At 47.5% G+C, this 19,419-nt stretch overlaps 2 protein-coding genes and 1 long non-coding RNA gene across 4 annotated transcripts; all 3 read left to right on the top strand.

The window, feature by feature from the left end:
• The first annotated feature begins 5,217 nt into the window (after positions 1-5,217).
• Positions 5,218-9,086, top strand: stub1 (STIP1 homology and U-Box containing protein 1). 2 transcript variants are annotated; one of them, XM_019887866.1, is made up of 8 exons: positions 5,218-5,315; positions 6,442-6,664; positions 6,938-7,136; positions 7,220-7,385; positions 7,480-7,555; positions 7,642-7,698; positions 7,965-8,081; positions 8,504-9,086. In XM_019887866.1, exons 2-8 carry the CDS (start codon positions 6,551-6,553, stop codon positions 8,627-8,629), a joined length of 855 nt encoding a protein of 284 aa, XP_019743425.1. In that variant the 5' UTR covers positions 5,218-5,315; positions 6,442-6,550; the 3' UTR covers positions 8,630-9,086. The 2 variants fall into 2 exon arrangements, with proteins under 2 accessions (XP_019743425.1, XP_019743424.1); XM_019887865.1 differs by lacking the exon at positions 5,218-5,315 and adding an exon at positions 5,687-5,829.
• Positions 9,087-10,730: 1,644 nt separating this feature from the next.
• LOC109526533 (pentraxin fusion protein-like) lies at positions 10,731-11,945 on the top strand. The gene is made up of 3 exons (XM_019887867.1): positions 10,731-10,838; positions 10,912-10,978; positions 11,152-11,945. The coding sequence occupies exons 1-3, from the start codon at positions 10,836-10,838 to the stop codon at positions 11,760-11,762; spliced, it is 681 nt and encodes a 226-aa protein (XP_019743426.1). The 5' UTR covers positions 10,731-10,835; the 3' UTR covers positions 11,763-11,945.
• Positions 11,946-12,336: 391 nt separating this feature from the next.
• LOC109526536 (uncharacterized) lies at positions 12,337-13,273 on the top strand. Its single transcript, XR_002170365.1, has 2 exons — positions 12,337-12,444; positions 13,142-13,273. It is a non-coding gene; the product is annotated as an uncharacterized LOC109526536 (long non-coding RNA).
• Positions 13,274-19,419: the final 6,146 nt, after the last annotated feature.

Here is a 19,419-nt window from a genome sequence, read left to right as displayed (position 1 = left end):
CCGACCCCCACCACCACCCCACCCTTCAACAAGTGGCTTGCACAGACAATGGACACATGCCAATGCGTTGACCTACGCCGAGCCAATAGGGTCACAATTCAGAATTGCATCTCACACACGCACTCGACCGAAAATATCTCTGTCACACACTACAGAAATTAATAATACGAAATTATATTCCCGGCGGCCCCTCATTACGAACCTTTGACTGCCTTCGCATGCACCGGCTCGCCCTTCTCACATGACAAACGGTCAGGTCACATTTCACGTGGCAAAAATTGATCAAGCGCTCCACAGCTGCGCAACCTCCGCTCCCCCCCTCCCCCGTGGCGAATGCGGACGGCGCTCGGCATTACGCCGGCCGCCGGCCCGGCGGATTGAATTTCATCTCCGAGACGTCATAAAATTAGACGACTCGGGCACTTGTGAAGTTTGTAACCCAAGATGGAAAGCCGGCGTTAGAACTCGGGGAAAACGGAAAAAGTTGGGAGAATTTTTACGGTCACTGCGGAAGCATGATATGCATCGTCTTATCTTAATCAAGCTTTAATGATTATTTTTTTTGATTTTCCAGGTTTGAATGGACATTGACTGTGAGCAAAATTGCACAACAAACAGGTATGAGAAGCCTCCTTTCTATCTTTCAATGCTATTCAGTCTACTTTGTCAACCTGAACCTCATCCCCAAGACCCCCCTCACCCCTGTATGCCCCACCCCTCCGCAGTAGTCTTACCACCTATGCCTCAAAACAAAACAAAAACTCACCCCCTGGCTCATCTTTGTAACCCGTCTTCTTTTTTTTTGTGCTGCCATTAAAGGGCCCCTTTGTTAAGAGAAACTGGAAGGCGCCGCCAAAATCGGGTGACTCCCTTCAGGGGTATCAGTTCACTCGTCCCTCCGGGGTGCGTTGGTGTTAGGCGGCATCATTCTCATGCAAGCAGGTGGATTGGAAAGCGTTCAACAGGTGTGGATGAATAACACTAGATGGGGGCCAGGGTGGGGGGGGGCGTCTTCACTGTTTGGCTTGACAAAAAGTGTGTTTTTGAGAGATTATGAATGCAAACTTTGGCATGGGTCTCATATGTTACCGTCTCTGCATTTCCTCCATGAGAGTAACAAATGAAGGACTTTCAAGAAGTCGGGCCGCAACCTGACTGGGCCTCACCCCCCCCCCCCACCCCCCAAAAAAAAGGCGCTCACTTTCTTTCAGCACTCAACTGTGGTGAGAAGCCATGACCGTAAAGCGGATGCAAGAAAGAGCTGAATAATTAGAGCCTGGAGGATTGTCCCAAATTTGGCTGCCCCATTCATGCATGCGCACACACGTATGGATCAGTGCGTGCACTTGCCTTTACTTCTTCTCTATACACATACACACACACACACACACACACACACATGCATATTTCAACCTGGAGGATTTTTAGGCCTATCTTTGCACATGCACGCAGGCTAATCGGGGCCTCTTCACTGACAGAAAGCAAAGGGTCACTCGGGGTGAGAGGTTTGTGATGGAAATTTGGACGGCAGGCGTAGGAAAACAAAGATGGGAGACGGGACGTCCCCGCCGACGACATACTTTACACATGACATAACACATCTTGGATTTTTGGGGAGAAAATGCGTCCCTAAATTTGGATTGCGTTGCTCCTCGTTTTATTGACGGTTGTGGAGAAAAAGCAACATAGCCTTAGTTGGAAGAACGGAGGGTTTTAGCGCTTGTCATTGGTCATGAGTCAAAGCCCTCGCGCTGATGTGATTACCGTCCAATTTGGAATCTGCCGACAACACACTTCCAGGATGAAGATGAGCCGCTTTCAGCGAGTTTGCGCCACAACAAATAGAGCGATTGTTTGAGGCGGACGATGACATTTTGATGACTTTGCACAAGACAGATTGAGGGTGGGGGGATTGGCTTTTCGTTGACTTCCGATGGACACCCAATTGGAAAATTCGCCTTCGCCTGACCACGGTCCCTTTGTCTGTCCGTCCATCGCTTTCCCGTTCAGTCTGTCAATCTTATTTTCGATGCAAATGAAGGCGTCATGATCCAAAGCATACCACACAATACGTCAAACATATCAAGTTAGACTTGGCTACATGTCATGTCTCGGCATGCTCACATCACACACACAATCAGCCCCAAGCTCATTATGTATATCTTAGGCTAGCGGGGGGGTTGCTGACCCAGAGAGCATGACCCGAGGGGACATTCAGGGAGTTATGGGGGGAGGGGAGGGGCCACAGCGTGGTGGTCCAAGGGAGGGGGCAACGCAACTTGTTGGTGCCCCTGTTGGTTGCGTTTGCTGCCTCGAAAGATTCCTCATTGATTGGCCAAAAAGGGAATCTGGATGATTGAAAAAGTGGGCACCATTTTTTTTTTTTTTTTTTTTTTGACTTGATAAGATGATGAGCCCGCAAAAACAAACCTCATTTGCATGATCAGAAAAGTCTTTTGTCTTTGGAGCCCGCAATTAAGAACAAGATGTAAGCAAAACATTGTCCCCTCGCTGGCTTTAGTAGATGTCCACTGAATTGATAACAATTCCTAATCCATTTATCTATTTCAATGAAACTTAAAATGCCCCCCCCCTTTTTCCTTTTTTTTTTTTTTTAACGTGCGGAATGTGCTGAGTGGGGGATGCAATGATGACTTCGCCCTCCTCAGTAGAAGTCAGACACAGGAGGTTTGATTTCCCTCCAAAAGTGCTCCACCATTGTGGATGCGCCTCCACCCACCCAGTCGCCCCCCCCTGCCCCCCATCCACTGCCTTCCACCCCAACCACAACAGCAGCCGCCATCCAGGCCCCCCAGCCGACACACATCAATCCACACCGTGTGGGGGTATGTTTTGGGAAGGTGGTTTGTGTGTGTGTGTGTGTGTGTGTGTGTGTGTGTGTGTGTGTGTGTGTGTGTGTGTTGACCCCCCCGAGGGGGGGCATGGAGGATTTTTGTCCAAACAAAGGCGTTTGTTTTTTCAAAACAAACATTGCTTTTTTAAATGGAAGTCATTGTTTGTGTCTTACAGGTTTTTCATGCCCGTGAGTCAGTCAACTTGCTGGAAAAGGAGATGCGATCACCCTGTAGGAGGGAGCTGTGACTTTCGCAACTCCTCCATTTTTGTGCTTTTTTTTTTTTTTTTTTTATCAGTAAGTATAATCAGGCCCGCAGACGTGTGAAGATGAACTTTGACTCTGTGGTGATCTCAAGCTTCGGGATATCCCCCTCGTTTGGCGCTTCACCTCGGTGCTCGACTTTCGGCGACCGCTCGCTCGGGCCTCACGTAAGTTGCGTTCTGCCCGCTCTGCACTTTAAATCCTGATGGTTATGGTTTGTCGTTGGGGTTTCAAATCATAGCCCTCACACCGAACTAACCTCCTCAGATGGATCAAGGCGCTTGACACGAATGACTTAGAATGAGCGAGGCGGGCCAGTGATGACGCGTGTGGGGAGCAAACACAACATCTGCAGCTTTTAGTCTCTCGTCACATCAATCCTTGTTTGACTTCCTGTCCACTCTGCCACCTCCTGCAAGTCAAACAACTCACGCGGGGCATGCCGAAACATTCCGAGTAGTTTCACACGAGTAAACCTAGCTGAACACAAATAGAACCTGCTCTCTTTGTACTGGGGGGGGGCGGGCTGAAAGCCATCCGGTGTCATGTTTGCAATGTGTTTAATGAACACTTAGGCCTACTGTGCTATTGTGTGGTAATGTTGGTCATACTGGTGCGGCTTGGAGGCGTAAGAATGTTTGTTTGAGGGGGTACTTGATGTCATAAATTTGAGAGCCATTTCTCTATATCACTGAGATGATTGCGGATGTTGGTTCTGCAGTTAAAAAAAAAAAAAAGACCTATACCGTGCAAAACTTAACATGAAAGAACATAACGTGGCTTGTATGCAAATGTCCTCTCCCTCCAAGTCAAGGGCAGTTGCAAACTTTGTGAGCAGGTGTTGAACATTTGCATATTCGGGACACTTTATCCCACAGGTAAACAGATGACAAAGTGTGGCCCGTGTCGGGGGTTAAGAAAACCACGCACGCATTCAGAACAACAACAACCATTAACTATTTCCTCGTCTTACATCATTATTTTATGTTGGTATTCATCCTGCATTCAAGCACTTTTTGCAAAGAGTCGATGAGCCTTTTCCTCTGTCAAAGTGAGCAAACTCACCCAACAAAGGGCCGGGGCCATATGGATGAATGCTGCTTTTGTTTTGCCCATTTGAACCTGAGCTCCCCCCCCCCCCCAAATAATGCTAAGAAGAGTGTGTTCACCCTTTTTGGCTTGCCGGCCGCTCTTTGGGCGCCAGTACCAAACGGGGAAAGCGACTACGGCTCGGAGAGGAGAGAATCAATCAGGAAGTGTTTGTCTTTCAGCTGTGCCAGAGGAGCCGGGCAACTTCCTCATCTCGTCGCCAAGGTGACGGGAAGCTCTGCCAGCTGGTGCGGCGGCGGGCAGCGCCTTTGAATGGAGCGGAGGGGCGACGGCGGTTGGGACGCGAGACACAATAACGGCCAGTTGAAATGTAAACACTTGAAACCGCATGCATGAGACTTTGTTTCTATATCGCTCCTCATCCTGTGCCAAGAAAATGCTAATCCCTCCAATCAGTCTTGTTTATCTATGCAGGATTGCTTTGCAGGTGTATAACTTCATGCAAACCATCATGCAACGTGTTTTGTTATTGCATTTTTTCTCGATTAGATGTACATTTTTTTAAATTCCTGCTCAATGCTACAGTCTGAGAACTGTGATTACCTTGTATAGCCAAACATTTAGCATCCCTGTGCTCGGGTGGCTGTTCTGTAGGATCCGACTGGTGTAGATGGGTAAACACAGCTGGGGGGGGGGGGGACACAGGCAGCAATGGTGACTCACCCCCCACCCCCATGCACCCTTTCCTACACTCATTTATTTATCTGTGTGTTTGCTTTAGGGATGTGCACTAATCTTCATGCGAGCCTTTGCAGAGGCTTCACAACCTGGGATGAAAGTGACCATCACGAGCTGGCTAATTCACCCAAGGCGAAATCGGAATGTTCTTTGTATTATAAAGGCCTAAAGAGGGCACAGGGGGTCATCCATGGATTTATCTCTGTGGGATGCATTTTCTCAGTGGGTGGGATCCTCCTGAAGAAAAACATTTAAATTGTTCCAGAGGATCTTGTGAAACTTGATTCTACTTTACTGTCATTGTACAGGAACGCAACTGTTTTTTTTTTAACAGGAAGAGGTCGTGCATATCAATGGAATCATGGACTAAACTACCACGATGGACTTGTGTTTGAGATCTGCCTCACAGGTACACCTCGAACACTTACGGACAATTTTCTTCAGTGAACCTACCATGCATATTCTCTTTCTCGCTCTATTTCTCGAGAGACAAACCTACATGTGTCAAGTATTTTTGGACACGACCTCACAAATAAGATAATTCATCTTCCAATCCTGAAGCCAAACTGTCTTCATTTAATTAGTTTAGAACGTCCTCTTCTGGTGGTACTTTGTACTGCACGTACTGAAAAGTGCTGTTTTTTTTGTTGTTTTTTTTTGTCACGTTAAATGTTGTTCGTTCCTTCATTCAAACATAAACACACCAAAGACTGAGTTGTATAATGACAATGCCAACCGTCTATTATATTTCGATGAGGAATAGAATAAGAAACTGCCCTTCGCGGCTTCCGTTGACGTCACGCGATGCGTGACGTCAGCATAACAACAACCTGCCTTCATAGCTCACGGGAGAAATTGAAACGAGCAACATTATAAAACCAATATTCCTAAAACCACTTTGAATGTAAGGCGTCTCTCGAAAGGTGGGCATTTTGAGCTATGTAAAACGAGCAAACCAACGACTGTTGCCGTCGGCATGACATGCCAAAAAAATATCAAAAAAATCACCTAGCGCTCGAGCTAATTTATCGTTGTTGTTAGCCAAATGCTAAAAGGCTTTATAACGGCCCGCTGATGTTTCATACTGCTAACTTTATTAGACTTTGCTATCATCAACAGCTCTTGGTTCGCGGTGTTAAAATCAATCATTGATCTATTACGCGTCACCTAGTGAGTTGTCACGATCGCGTACATCAGTGTGCTAGGTGGCTAACTAGCAAGCGTCAATTACTCAGCGCAAAGTCAACGCTTTGATAAACGGACGCAAGTGGCAACGTCTCCGATTGCTTCGTGCGTGAGGTTTAAATGCCACTTGTGTTCTAATGGCGCTTAAGTGTTCCGTTTGCTCTCTCTCTCTCACTCTATTGCCGACGTCTCGCGAAGAGTTAAACTCCGCGGTCGCTGTCTTTTCTAGCTGCCAGTCAGCGAAATATCGAGAAAATCCGCTTCATTGCTTGTGTGTGGAAAAAAAAAAGAAGCACGCATTGCAGTTGCATTGCAGGATCTAACTCGCATGCCGTCTTTTGGGTGGACAGTGTTGGAGATCCAGGCGGGGACCGGGCTTTCTTGAGCCTGTCGGTTGAGCCAGCCGGAGAGACGGGGAACAGGATTGGGAAGCAGGGCGAGGCGGAGCCGGTGGAGAAGATGGCCGGCAGCCCGGAGAAGAGTTCCACCGCGCAGGAGCTGAAGGAGCAGGGGAACCGCCTGTTCCTTTGCCGCAAGTATCAGGAGGCTGCGACCTGCTACAGCAAGGCCATTGTGAGTAAAATACCTTTGGACTCTTTTTAACTCTCTTTCATAGAGCAACCCTATTCAAGGATCATTTTTGAATGGATGCACGGTGTTGTGTTTGCACCAAACATGCAAAAGAGTCCACATCAGCGATTGTCTTGTCATCCTATCCAATGACATCGACCTGTAGTATGTAGAAGGCAAGAAGTATTTATCATATGTACAAAATCACATCAAAGATTGCTTTTTACTTTTTACCAACGTCTACATGCGACGGTGGTGTGATGTCCCGCCTTCCAGAACCGTAACCCCTCCGTGGCAGTGTACTACACCAACCGGGCCCTCTGCCATGTGAAGCTGCAGCAACATGACAAGGCTCTGGCTGACTGTAAGCACGCGCTGGAGCTGGACACCCAGTCAGTCAAGGCCCACTTCTTTCTGGGCCAATGTCACCTCGAGCTGGAGAACTACGACGAAGCCATCGGGAACCTCCAGAAAGGTCAGACCAAAGGCGCTCATATAGGTCGTGAAAACCTCCCCCGTCGGATTCTAAAACGCGCTGCAACATTCTGTTTTCTGCAGCGTACAACCTGGCAAAAGAACAGCGGTTGAATTTCGGCGACGACATCCCCGGCGCCTTGCGCATCGCCAAGAAGAAGCGTTGGAACAGCATCGAGGAGAAGCGCATCAACCAGGAGAACGAACTGCACGCCTACCTGAGCAAACTCATCCTCGCAGAGAAGGAGCGGTGAGGGCGGCCAGTGAGCTGGCGCGCTATCTCGTTTTGTTTTTCTCGCTCTCTATGAAAAGATGACTAATGTAACTGTCACGTTGCACTGCAGACAACTTGAAGACTACAAAGAAAAGCAGGATGACGATCGCATTAGCGGTGACGTGGCCAAGATTGCATCAAAACACGTACGTTCATACAGATTGTCGACCGCCGTTTGGTCTTTTGTGGTTACATTTTCACTCATGAGTGCTTCCTCGTGTGACCCAATCAGGACAAGTACTTAATGGACATGGATGAACTCTTCTCTCAAGTGGACGAGAAGAGAAAAGTGAGTATCGTCTGCATCGCAATGATGACCGAGCACACGTTTACTCTGTGTTGACGCTAATTAAGAATTAGACCAGTTCCATGCGTGTAGTCACGAAGAGCCTTTTTGTGAACATAGTCAGTACCCCCGCCCCTACCTTTTTTTTTTTTTCTTGAAATCCTCGCCAATATTTGCAACATATTTGTTTCCGAGTATTCGTCGACATCTTTTAAGAGTCAAAGGAGTGAGCCTCACGCACTGTACGTGTTAATGCCCCGTCCCACCAGAAACGGGAGATTCCAGACTATCTGTGCGGCAAGATCAGTTTTGAGCTGATGAGGGAGCCGTGCATCACACCAAGCGGGATCACCTACGACCGCAAAGACATCGAGGAGCACCTACAGGTACCAAATTCATTCCCTTGCGAAGCAAATGTCAAAGAAACCCGGTCACGTGATCGAAATAGCTTTTTAAAGTTGTGTTCCGTCCGTGATTGTTTGCTTTTGACGGCATCGCGATTCAGCAGAGGGCGCAATATTGAAAATGAAGTGATTTTATGAGTGCCGCAACTTTTAGCTTAAGTATCTGTTTTTATTTATTTTGAGATGTGAGTGCATTGGTACACAAGCAAATGAATAGGTCTGAATGTAGCTTGAACCGGGTAATGCCCCAATCAGTAAATCCAATAAATTGACGGTAAGTACAGTAAATTCCTATTGTCAAACGACAACGAGAAACTCATTGAACTGAGGTTGCGCCATGTTGAATCAAATCCTAAAGGTGGGCCTTTTTGCGCCAATTTCAACATCCCTTTTTAACCCTTCAGCGGGTGGGACATTTTGACCCGGTCACTCGAAGCCCCCTGACCCAGGATCAGCTTATCCCCAACCTGGCCATGAAGGAAGTGATCGATGCCTTTATCCAGGAGAACGGCTGGGTGGAGGACTACTAGATAAGACCCCCACCACCCGCCCCCGGTCTCCCTTTTGGGCATCGCGAGTCTACATGAGACTGTCGAGATGATGTCGCGCCTCGCCTGGACACGAACTGTCACACTTTGGACAAGCGCAGGGGAGCCGAATGTGGACCTCAGAGCCCGTCGCCGCCCTCTTTGCATCTCAAATTTGCGAGGCTGTGTGTTTGTGGCCTGCTACTCCCTTTAACATCTTCGACAACTTTGATCTTTCATTTTCCTTTTTCTCTCCCTCCCCCCCAACGCGGGGGCAGCTCTCTCGGGTCTCGTCTCATCTCCTCTCGTCTATTTCTATCTCGAGTGCCACAAATCCCAGGGACGCGTCACTAAATGCTGCCGTGTACGCGCGCGACTGCCAAGACACAGCAAATCAGATTTATTCGTTCTTAGCACTTCGACTTGAAATGTTAACTATGCCCCCCTCATCCCCCCCAAAAAAAATGTTTGCATTGTGTGACCACTTTGTATGCAAGTTTACAAAATGACAGCGAGGGTTGCGGAGTGACAAAAAACGGTTTACGTTTACGTGTGTTTCCAGTTGTCGGCTTCTCCTGTAGGTGGCGCCACAATCCGCCACCCACAGCTGCGCGCTTTGACATTTACTAATATGCTCTTTGTCCTCTTTAGTAGGACTAAGACTGAAGACTGTGCCCAACTAGTACTGCTAGTAAGGCGCTAGATATTAACTCGCAGAATCTTGCATTATCACTCGTCGTATTGTAGCACGCACTTGTAGGACAAAGGAGCGTACGGGTTTTCATACCTAATTCACCGTACTCGTAGGATAGCAAATAAATGCTTCGTCACGTGAGCATTTAGCCATCCTACGAATGCGCCGAATTTTCTTAAGCCCCTTTCCCACTGAGCGGCGAACACTCGGGAGTGTTTTCACGGGCGGCGGATGTCACGTTCACGTCAAGAGTTTGTTCAAAGTTCCTCAAACATCCGCCCGTGCTGATCACTTAAAAAAAAAAAAAAAAAACTGTTGGTGAATGCCCAACGAACATTTGTGACTTGGAACGCACCCCGACGCCAACGTGCATTTTTCTACCTTCACTTAACTCTCGCACTTTTTCGCCCCGCAGTGGGACGGACGGTCGCTTCAAATTAGTGAGCGCAAAGAGTACACGGACCCGAAGCCGGGATCTTGAGGCTCGCCAACCGCTCAAGTTCAGACAATTGAGATGAGATGAATGTATGCGTTCTGTGTTTAGTTTTGAGCTGGAAATTTGTTGAAATGGGACACTTGTCATATAAAGTGGCCTTGGAAGTGGGGAAATGAAGGCGAAAGGCTTGCTGGTTGAAAAAAAAAAAAAAAGTTTTCCCTTTGCTGGATATTCAGTCATGTATGGGAATCAGCTGATGCAAAACGTGATTTCAATGGCATTCTTGCGCCCAAACTTGTGCTGTGACGATGTTTGATGCCCACATCGCCCTTGAAGTGACTGCGTGCTTTACAAAAAAAATTTGGGGTGAAAAATGCTTTTTGTTTTTTTACCCCGATCGTCCATGCTGGTAATTTGAAGCATCGTCTTGCAAATTGCAGAAACAATCACCATTGGGGAGAGGGTGGGCGGAGGGGGTAATCTGTCAAACAAAAATTTCACGGTGTCATCCTCCCACTTGTTTAAAAGGCTGGAAAGCGCATCATCAATCAGGCACACCCACGTTTTCCCCAGCGGTCCTCGAAAACACAGTGCTTTGAGTTGACTGATCTTCTGGCCCGCGTGGTTGACGTCAGTGTGCAAGAAAGTGTAAATAATCAGCTTGTCTTATTTCTTCACAAATATGCTTCTTTGTTCTCTTTTTGTTTTTCTTGCCGTCTTTCATCTTGAAAGTGTATTAAATGTCGATATGTTGATAACATGGAGGCCCCGTTTCCTTTTTTTATTTCTTTTTTGGGGGGGCGGCGGGCGGCTTGTGGTGTTGGACACTTAAGTATCATTTAAGAGACGATCACCAGTGACTTCAAATATTTGTGCACTCGGCACTTATTTGTCCCTTTAATTTGGATTTCCCAGTCAAGATTTGATAGACACACGCACACGCACGTATCTGTGAAGTGTGCATGCGTGTATCAATCCCTCACTGAGCCCATTGTCTCTGCCGCCGTCACGGCTGGTACAAGGAGGGCAGAGGACAGAAGGCGGCATTACTTTTGCCGAGGCCACAGCACAACACGATCATGGTAAGCGAGTTTTTCCAACCGGATTGTCGTCTCTTGTGCCTTCCGCACTGACCACTGGCGTGTGTCTTTGCAGAATAGCCGTATGTTAGCCGTGCTTCTATTTGCCGTGTTTTCTTCGGCCCGCTCCTCAACCAGGAAAGGTAACATGTCATTCCGTCGACGTTGTGATTTTCCGCCTATTGGGCACAACCGCTGCGTGTCGCTAAACGATACAAAATATTTACCGTCGTATCCGGGTCAATTGGGTGGCTTTTAATTTTGGCTCGTGCTCTTGCCGGTGAGAAAAATGTCCCGCCTGTCCCGTTGTCTTCAGTGGGTCTCGCCAGCAAAGTCCTGGTCTTCCCTTACGAGACGGATTTCAGCTACGTGACGCTGATGCCGCTGAAGGAAATGGCGCTCAAGGCCTTCACGCTGTGCATGCGCGTGGCCACCGAGCTGCCCGAAGAGCGCCAGATCATCCTTTTCGCCTACCGCACGGCCGACTACGATGAGCTCAACGTGTGGCGCGAGAAAGATGGACGCGTCTCGTTTTACATGAGCGGAGACGGCGTTTTCTTTTCCCTCCCGCCGCTGGGCACCTTCCGCACCAGCCTGTGCCTGACCTGGGAATCCGTCGCCGGCCTCACCGCCGTTTGGGTGGACGGGAAGCGCAGCACTTATCAAATATACAAACCCGGACACGGCATTCGTCCCGAAGGCACCGTCCTCCTCGGGCAGGACCCCGACAAACATCTCGGCGGCTTGGAGGCCCTGCAGAGCTTTGTGGGGGAGATGACTGATGTGAATATGTGGGACTACGTCCTCTCCCGGAGCATGATCCAAGCCTGGCATTACGGCCACAAGGTCCCCAAAGGCAACGTCTTTGACTGGGCCACCGTTGATTATGAGTTGAACGGCAATGTCATGGTGGTGGAAGATGACTGACTCACCGTGAACTCCCGCGGAGGGATATGTGACCTCTACGGTGGAGCGCCTCTCATATTTGTCATCGTCTTACTTATATTTTGCCTTACTTTACAATAGCCTCCTGATGTCGGTGGGTCTCGAAGTGGGGTCAAGGACTCATGGTGGTCGACGATCTGTAGCCTGGGGAACAAAATGTGGTTTAAAAAAAAAAGGTCACGCTGCATACGGGGAGCAATAAAACAAACACTAAACAAATGATCTTGTCTAAATTGACACAAAAATGTCAGGTATTTTATTTACCGGAGCGCCTCTCATATTTGTCATCGTCTTACTTATAATTTGCCTTACTTCACATTAGCCTCCTGATGTCGGTGGGTCTCGAACTGGGGTCAAGGACTCATGGTGGTCACGATCTGTAGCCTGGGGAAAAAATGTGGTTTAAAAAAAAAAAAAAGTTCACGCTGCATATGGGGAGCAATAAAACCTCATGGTGGTCGACGATCTGTAGCCTGGGGAACAAAATGTGGTTTAAAAAAAAAAGGTCACGCTGCATACGGGGAGCAATAAAACAAACACTAAACAAATGATCTTGTCTAAATTGACACAAAAATGTCAGGTATTTTATTTACCTCCTACTACGCTATCTGAGATAAAAATACCTTATCCGAACTTAATAAGGAATCATTTTGGGACAAATTAAGTGGAATTGGATAGCCATGGTGGTCACGATCTGTAGCCTGGGGAAAAAATGTGGTTTAAAAAAAAAAAAAAGTTCACGCTGCATATGGGGAGCAATAAAACAAACACGAAACAAATGATGATCTTGTCTAAATTGACACAAAAATGTCAGGTATTTTATTTACCTCCTACTACGCTATCTGAGATAAAAAATACATTATCTGAACTTCATAAGGAATCATTTTTGGACAAATTAAGTGGAATTGGATAGAATCTGACAGTTGAGTATTTTAACTACCAGTCTGTATGTGTTCCTGTAGCATTTGAGTGCGAATATTTGCTATTTGAAGGAATATCACTTCGCTAATTTTCTCTAAGGCCTCCAACAAGATTTTAGTTTGCTAGCATTAGCACTGGCGATGTTCCTAAAACGTTTTGTATTTAAATGTACAGCGTGTGTCATTCTTTTCGTGTGGGTTTAGTTTTACGGTTAAACTCCCGATTTTATTAAACAACTCAAAGCTAGTGTGTTTGCCTTGGCCGCTAGGGGGCAGTAAAATACATACACTACATAGGACATGTAGATTTAATAACGAAACAAGTCGACTTTCGCAGCCAATTCTTGACCCATAGTTCATAAAAAAATCACTCATACTTTTGCTCACATCTCAAAGCAAAAACTTGTCTCGAAAAACTCGTGTGATAGGTAGGCCCCACAGTACACTATATTTGTTGCAGACATTTAAATCAGGAAGTAAATTAGGGATTCGATTGACTAAACTGTAACCATCAACTAAAATGTGAATTTGTATGTGTCACTTCAATAATAAAGGGATATGGTCCTGCCATGACTTTTTTTGTGTTTTTGCGGGCTGTTCATCCCAGAACTAGACACAATTGTCAGTGTCATCAGCCTTACACTGAGTCCATTGTCAGTACTGACATGACGCTCCTTGCCAAATCGGCGTCATTCAAATTCAGTCGCATTGTTTTATTTCATTGCGCTGGTCTATGTGTCGCATGAATTTAGCCCAGAGGGCTGCGCGCCCCAAAGACTCACCGTATGAAGGATTCCTTACACGTAACTAGCAGAAATGAAATCATATGGCGCCTCCTTTCCCCCTACCCCCCCCCTACCCCCCAAAGACTCAGCTCAGGGTCAGATGTTCTCCATCCAAGTGTAAGTTTGAGCTCGCCTTCCCCATTCACGTCCGTGGCTCCTTGCACTCATTATCCCGGCCTGCGCTAAGGCGTAGTGACCTCCTTGCAGAGACCACGGAGAACTTTCTGGCGCACGGCCCAGGCTCCCTTGAGGGTGCGAAAGTGCCGTGTTCCCAGTGTGTGTGTGTGTGTGTGTGTGTGTGCGTGCGTGCGTGTGTGTGTGTGTGTGTGCCGTCGGCACTGTGGCTGCTGCTAAATAAGGAGAAGGCAGGGCCGATGAGTTGTGACTGCGGGTCAGCAGCCAAATGTTCCACCTTCCTGGATGTTGCAATGCATCAATCGCCGTGCCCACTCAGTGTGTGTGAACACCTTTGTGGACCATCTGGTGGACCGGGCCTGGCATCGCGGCTCACATACGCACGCACACGCATGCATTTCCGCCCCAAAAGGGATGCGGAGTCCTCATACTGTACGAGTAGATGAACGCAATCTTATTGTGTACTTTGCAGTGCTTGTAACTGAAATACTGTTTTTGCCACTGCGTTTGGAACTTTTGCCCGAGCAGTTTCTACAACGTATAAGTAATTATCGTCGTCATATTCGTACTGTCAAAGGCTGTAATATTTGTTGAGCAGAGAGGCATTGTCACACTGCCCTGAAAGATTACAACCTATATTCTTACGAACGTCTAATATCGGATTTTTGTTTGCAAAATATGGTGAGTTTTTTGTTGGTGTTTAGGCCCTCAAAAATGTGCATATTATTCAATATTCCCCAAAGATATCGACAGCTTCCACGAGTACCCGATACCTTAACATAAGGCTGGTATCAGCATTCGCCCATCTATGGCATTTTAACGTTTGGAAGTGGTAACAAGGCTTTGTGTTAAGTAGTGGAGTCGCAGGACATGATAAGTGGCCGTGTAATTCCTGCTTTTGCGTCTTCTGTGGCCTGTTTTGTCCAAGTGAGCAAACAGTTGCATCCCCCCCTACCGCCCCTCCCCACCCCTCCCGTACCCCGCAGCCCGCACGGGGGGCCTGCCAGATCTGCATATCGGCCCCGTGGTGCTCGGAGGTGCCGCTGACTCGGGTGCGTGCGGAGCTGGTGAAATGTTTTCCACGCGAGAGGAGCTAGACGGGCGAAGCGCGCGAGCCGGTCGAGGGGAGACAGAAGGCGGGCCGTTCTGGATTCCTTCGAGCAACTCCAAAGAGATTTCCAGGCAAAACATATTTGCATACGGCAAGACAGTGCTACGAGCTATCCCGGCGAGCTGAGGCGTGTGCGCACTGAACAGATGGAGAATGTTTTTAGAGCTTTCTTGCAGAAATTTCAGCCCATTAAATTGAGATCTTGGGCATTATTCAGCCGGCGTTTGTTCACGGACATGACAAAGAGGCGAGCGAGCGGATCAAGCTGCTCTCGTTAATCACACATCGTTCCCGATAGGCGAAGGGTCGGGCGGCTTTTCAGCTCAAGGGGCAGCGTTTGATTTGGACAGATGGGCCAAGTCAGTCGGAGATGAGCTTCAAAGAAAAAAAATAAAATAAAATAAAAGGACGTGCAATCTGTAAAATGGTTGCTTTGAATACTAACGTGGGAATTCATGGTCATTTCTCAATTGTCTATCAAATTCATATCAGTCTTATTCAACCGCTTATTTCATCCAAAATGTTTTTTAATCACTCCTGCTCATTTTGATGTATTTTTTGAGTCAATGTATCATTAGTAATAATTTCAATTATTATATCCATAACAAAGATAGAGTAAGATTAAACTTTTTTTTTTTTTTTTTTTGGTAAGAGGCAGTTAAGAACAACTTGGGCAATGCTACATGCTCCCAAAAGACCTCAATATTAGTTCAGCCCTTCCTTCCCTCTCTCACCAAGAGGATGTAATGTGCCAGTGTGTCCCCTTCGTCGTCCCCCTCTGGGCTGTATGAAAAATTCACCAGGGCCTCCCATTAGAGTCATTCCGAATCAGGGAGCAAGGCATCGCGTCGGGCCGACGCCGCACTTTTATACCTCCTCGCAACGCAAATTGTTCTCTTTACGAAAACACAAAAAAAAATCACAGCCGGTTGGGTCAAGCCCATTATGTTGATTTATTGCACAAATTACTTTTTGGGACAGGAGGAAAGAAGGACCTTTTTTCACCAGTGTGTGTGTGTTTTTTACCATTTTGGCGGTGCTTATTTGAAATGAAGCCTTCAGTCTGTTATTTATTCATTTGCGTGAACACTTACGAACACACACACACACACACACACACACACACACACACACACACACACACACACACACACACACACACACACACACACACACACATAGGAGCATCACGGTCAGTCGTGAACGGTTAAAAACAGATGGACAATACCCTTTTCAGTGAGCGCCTTTCACACTGGCGGTGCGAAGCCTGACCTTTAGAGCGGTGAGGGTGAGAGCGCTTGGCTTCCACCGGTGCCATACCTTCAGGCGGAACGGGCCCGACACTCCAGCGAGTCGCTTAGTGGACTTTAAAGCGTGTAACAATTTGACTGCATGTTAAGAATAGAAACAGCACAAGAAACATTTGAAAGTAAAAAGAAACCTAACCTAACCTCTTTGCCCGAGCGTGCGTGCGTGCGTGCGTGCGTATTTTAGCATGCTTTAGCTTTGGCCCTCAGTGGCCTGTGGGCTGTCGGGCTCCTCCAAACATATGAGCGCTGCCACATTGCACGATGCTGCCAGGCGTGCCGTGGCCTCTTGATTAAATATTACAGCCCTCTAAATGGATGGAGATTAGCCTCTGTGGGAATGTTAGGGCCTAATTTACGCCCACCCCGCTTCCCTCCTCCCTCCCAACCTCCCAGCCACAAGCCTTCTCTGTCCATGTATGTGGGGGGGGAAAAAAATGCAGGGAGGAGCGCACAAGGGCGTAAAATGGTTGAATGTTTTTCGTGGTGGTTTGAGGTGAATTTCTCCAACCTAATTTTCATTTTAGTTCCCTACAGATTTGGATCGTGACGTGAATATATTTCCCTCCAGAGCCGATACTGTGAATATCCGGTCGGTACTGAAACAACATTTGTTTCATTGGATGCAATATAGGTGACATGAATGAAAATGAGCCACTTGCAGGGCTTTGATTCATATTTCTAGACGTGCTCGCGTTCACTACCGCATGGTGATAGCCGATTGGGGAAAAAAAAACGTGCTAAAACGTGTCAGTCAGCTCAAGGAAAGTGTTCAATTCCCACTTGCCATTCAAATTTGTGCATGTTTTCACTGTTGTGTTATGCCAGCTCAGCATTGGGCCCTGAATTATTGATGCCTTGGTTTTGTAGTTCACCACCTATAAAATGCTTTTAAGGACGCGAGTGCATGTTTTGAGGTCTTTGCATGAAACGCCTCAACTTTATTATTTATAAAGGCACATTTTATGGAAAAGGGATTTACACACCTTTCATCACCAGACATGACATTGGGGGGGGGGGGCACGGCCGCAATGTAGATATAAGGCATGAATTTTAAGTGTGGGCAGGTGAGTCATTTAATTTGTGGCAAAAATATACTGCAGACAAGAAAAATGTGAATTTGTGGGCACACAGTACTCATATCTGTGGCCACAATTGAGTATTTTGAGCCCACAAATTCACATTTTTCCTCCCACTTGTTATATCCATTGTGGACGTGTACTGAACAACCCCCATATCATGTCTGTGTCTCTGTAGAAAAGGACTTAACACACACACATACACACACACACACAATTTGTTCAACATATGTCGTCGTTGGATGCGTGGCGCCTGTAACAATGCGAATCCTTAATTCTCTCTTCATTTCCCTCTCCTAATGGACAAACACATCCATCACACGCACACGCGCATGTTTGTGGAGCATCCTTAGACAATAACCACACACACACACACACACACACACACACACACACACACACACACACACACACGTACACACAAGCAGCGTGCGCCACTGGGCAGAGACTAGCCTGAAAGATTGAAAGCAATTAAAACTATCATCTGCAGTGGCTCTGGGCTGGCCCGTGGCTGCGAGGGGGGAGCTGCCACTGTGCATCAGCCTCTCAGCTCTCCACAATGCGCCGCGACGTCAGAGCCCAAGTGGCGGCACACAAACACACAAGAGCAGACCCACTCGGAGAAACGGTGAACCCCGTTTGGCGCGCGGATATGTTTCAGACCCCCACCCCGCAAGAGGTGAAAATTTGTCATATCGAGACAGCATGTGAAGTCGTGCTGTATTAAATATTAAGTTTTCCTTAGCTCAAGGTTAGGAAAAAAATGCTTTCTGTAATATTATACTTCATTAAAACATAACTGAATCCATTAATTCAATAAAATGTGAATAATCGAACAGTTTGTGCACCCCGATAAATTATGTAATTGCTTCTTCTGGTATGTGTGTCTTGGCCACTGGAGGCCAGTATCATCCTGTCATGCCGGTACAAATGGATCAGAGTTTCACAATTCCTTTAAGTGACCCTACTAGGTCAAAGTAGGGTCAAAGTTCTATCAGTCGTCTTTTGCAGAGGATAAAGAATATATGCCTGTGAGTATAGTTGTATTATCTGTCTACATGGATCAAATATCTGTTGCTTCAAGCATTACAACACAGCCACATAGGTGCTACGTGTAGCCCGTCTATGGCGTTTTGCATTGTTCGCGAGAGTTAAGCTAGCATAAGGCAAAGTTTTCGTGACTGGCGTAAATTCTGCACAGCCGGGTTGGACCCGATGTTGATCATTTTGCAGAAGGCTGGAGGATGTGCGAGAGGGACGGCTCTGCAATGTACGTCTCGAAACACAAACCAGTGAACACAGAAAAAGTTTTTTTGAAGCGATATGAAAAGTTTGTGCAGACTGCCTGCAGCGGTGCGCAGGTCTTCATTTAAAAGTCTCAACATTTGAGCAAATTCTCAACTTCCAACTCAAAGCACACCTGTATACACACACACACACACACACACACACACGCACACACACACACACACACACACACACACACACGCACACAACGCGCTACAGTCAGATATCATTAAGTTGGACTCCTGTAACTCCAAGCTGTTTGGGTCAGAACCCCAAGCGTCTTCCACGTGTTCATCCGTCTCGCTCTGTTTGGATTGGCCCTCAGCAAGTCTCCTCGGGACAATCCCACCGTCGCCATTATCGGCTACTGTTACCGAGCGCGGACTTGGCTCTTTTTCTCCGATCGGCTCTCAAGCTGTCACTCTCACTTACCGTCGACATTAGCACCGGTGCTTCCCTCATCCTGGTCCTCACCACCCTCCCCCCGTGTCCCATCGGTGCGTTTGAGTCACATCTCCGCTATTCGGCCTCGACTTAATTTGACAGGCCCCTGTTTTGTCAGTGTGACAGGCCCATAGCGAGACACTAATAGGCCACGGAGACCACCAGCAAAGGCACCAGCCAGGGAGGGCCCCGCGGTGCCAGTCCGCATCACCCTCCACGTCTCTCGGGGCGATGCGGGCTGGAGCGAGAGGGGGTCAGGGCTGGACTGGTCAGGCGGCATCGCTGTCACACCGGGCCACAGCAGACTGGACGCGGCCTCAGTGCCGACACCCGTCACTATACTGTAAGCAAAGCCGCCCCCCCACCGCCAACCGGCCGAGAGGAGAGTTAAAAGAACAGCCAGTGGGGGTATCTAATGACTGTGGCTGCCAATCACAGACAAAGATGCGGTCTCCGTATAGCGAGGGAATTACCTCCACGTTATGTACTATTTATTTACTGCGTGTTTGCTTGACTGACTGACTGACAGTTACCTGCTAAGCTGTGATAACCTGTAATTGGTAGCCGGTGG

Source organism: Hippocampus comes, unplaced genomic scaffold (genome assembly GCF_001891065.2).
Source record: "Hippocampus comes isolate QL1 unplaced genomic scaffold, H_comes_QL1_v1.1 scaffold416, whole genome shotgun sequence".
In the NCBI taxonomy this organism is placed as follows: Eukaryota; Metazoa; Chordata; class Actinopteri; order Syngnathiformes; family Syngnathidae; genus Hippocampus; species Hippocampus comes.
The sequence above is the reverse complement of the archived record's forward strand: the minus strand, read 5'-3'. Positions and strand labels throughout refer to the sequence as shown.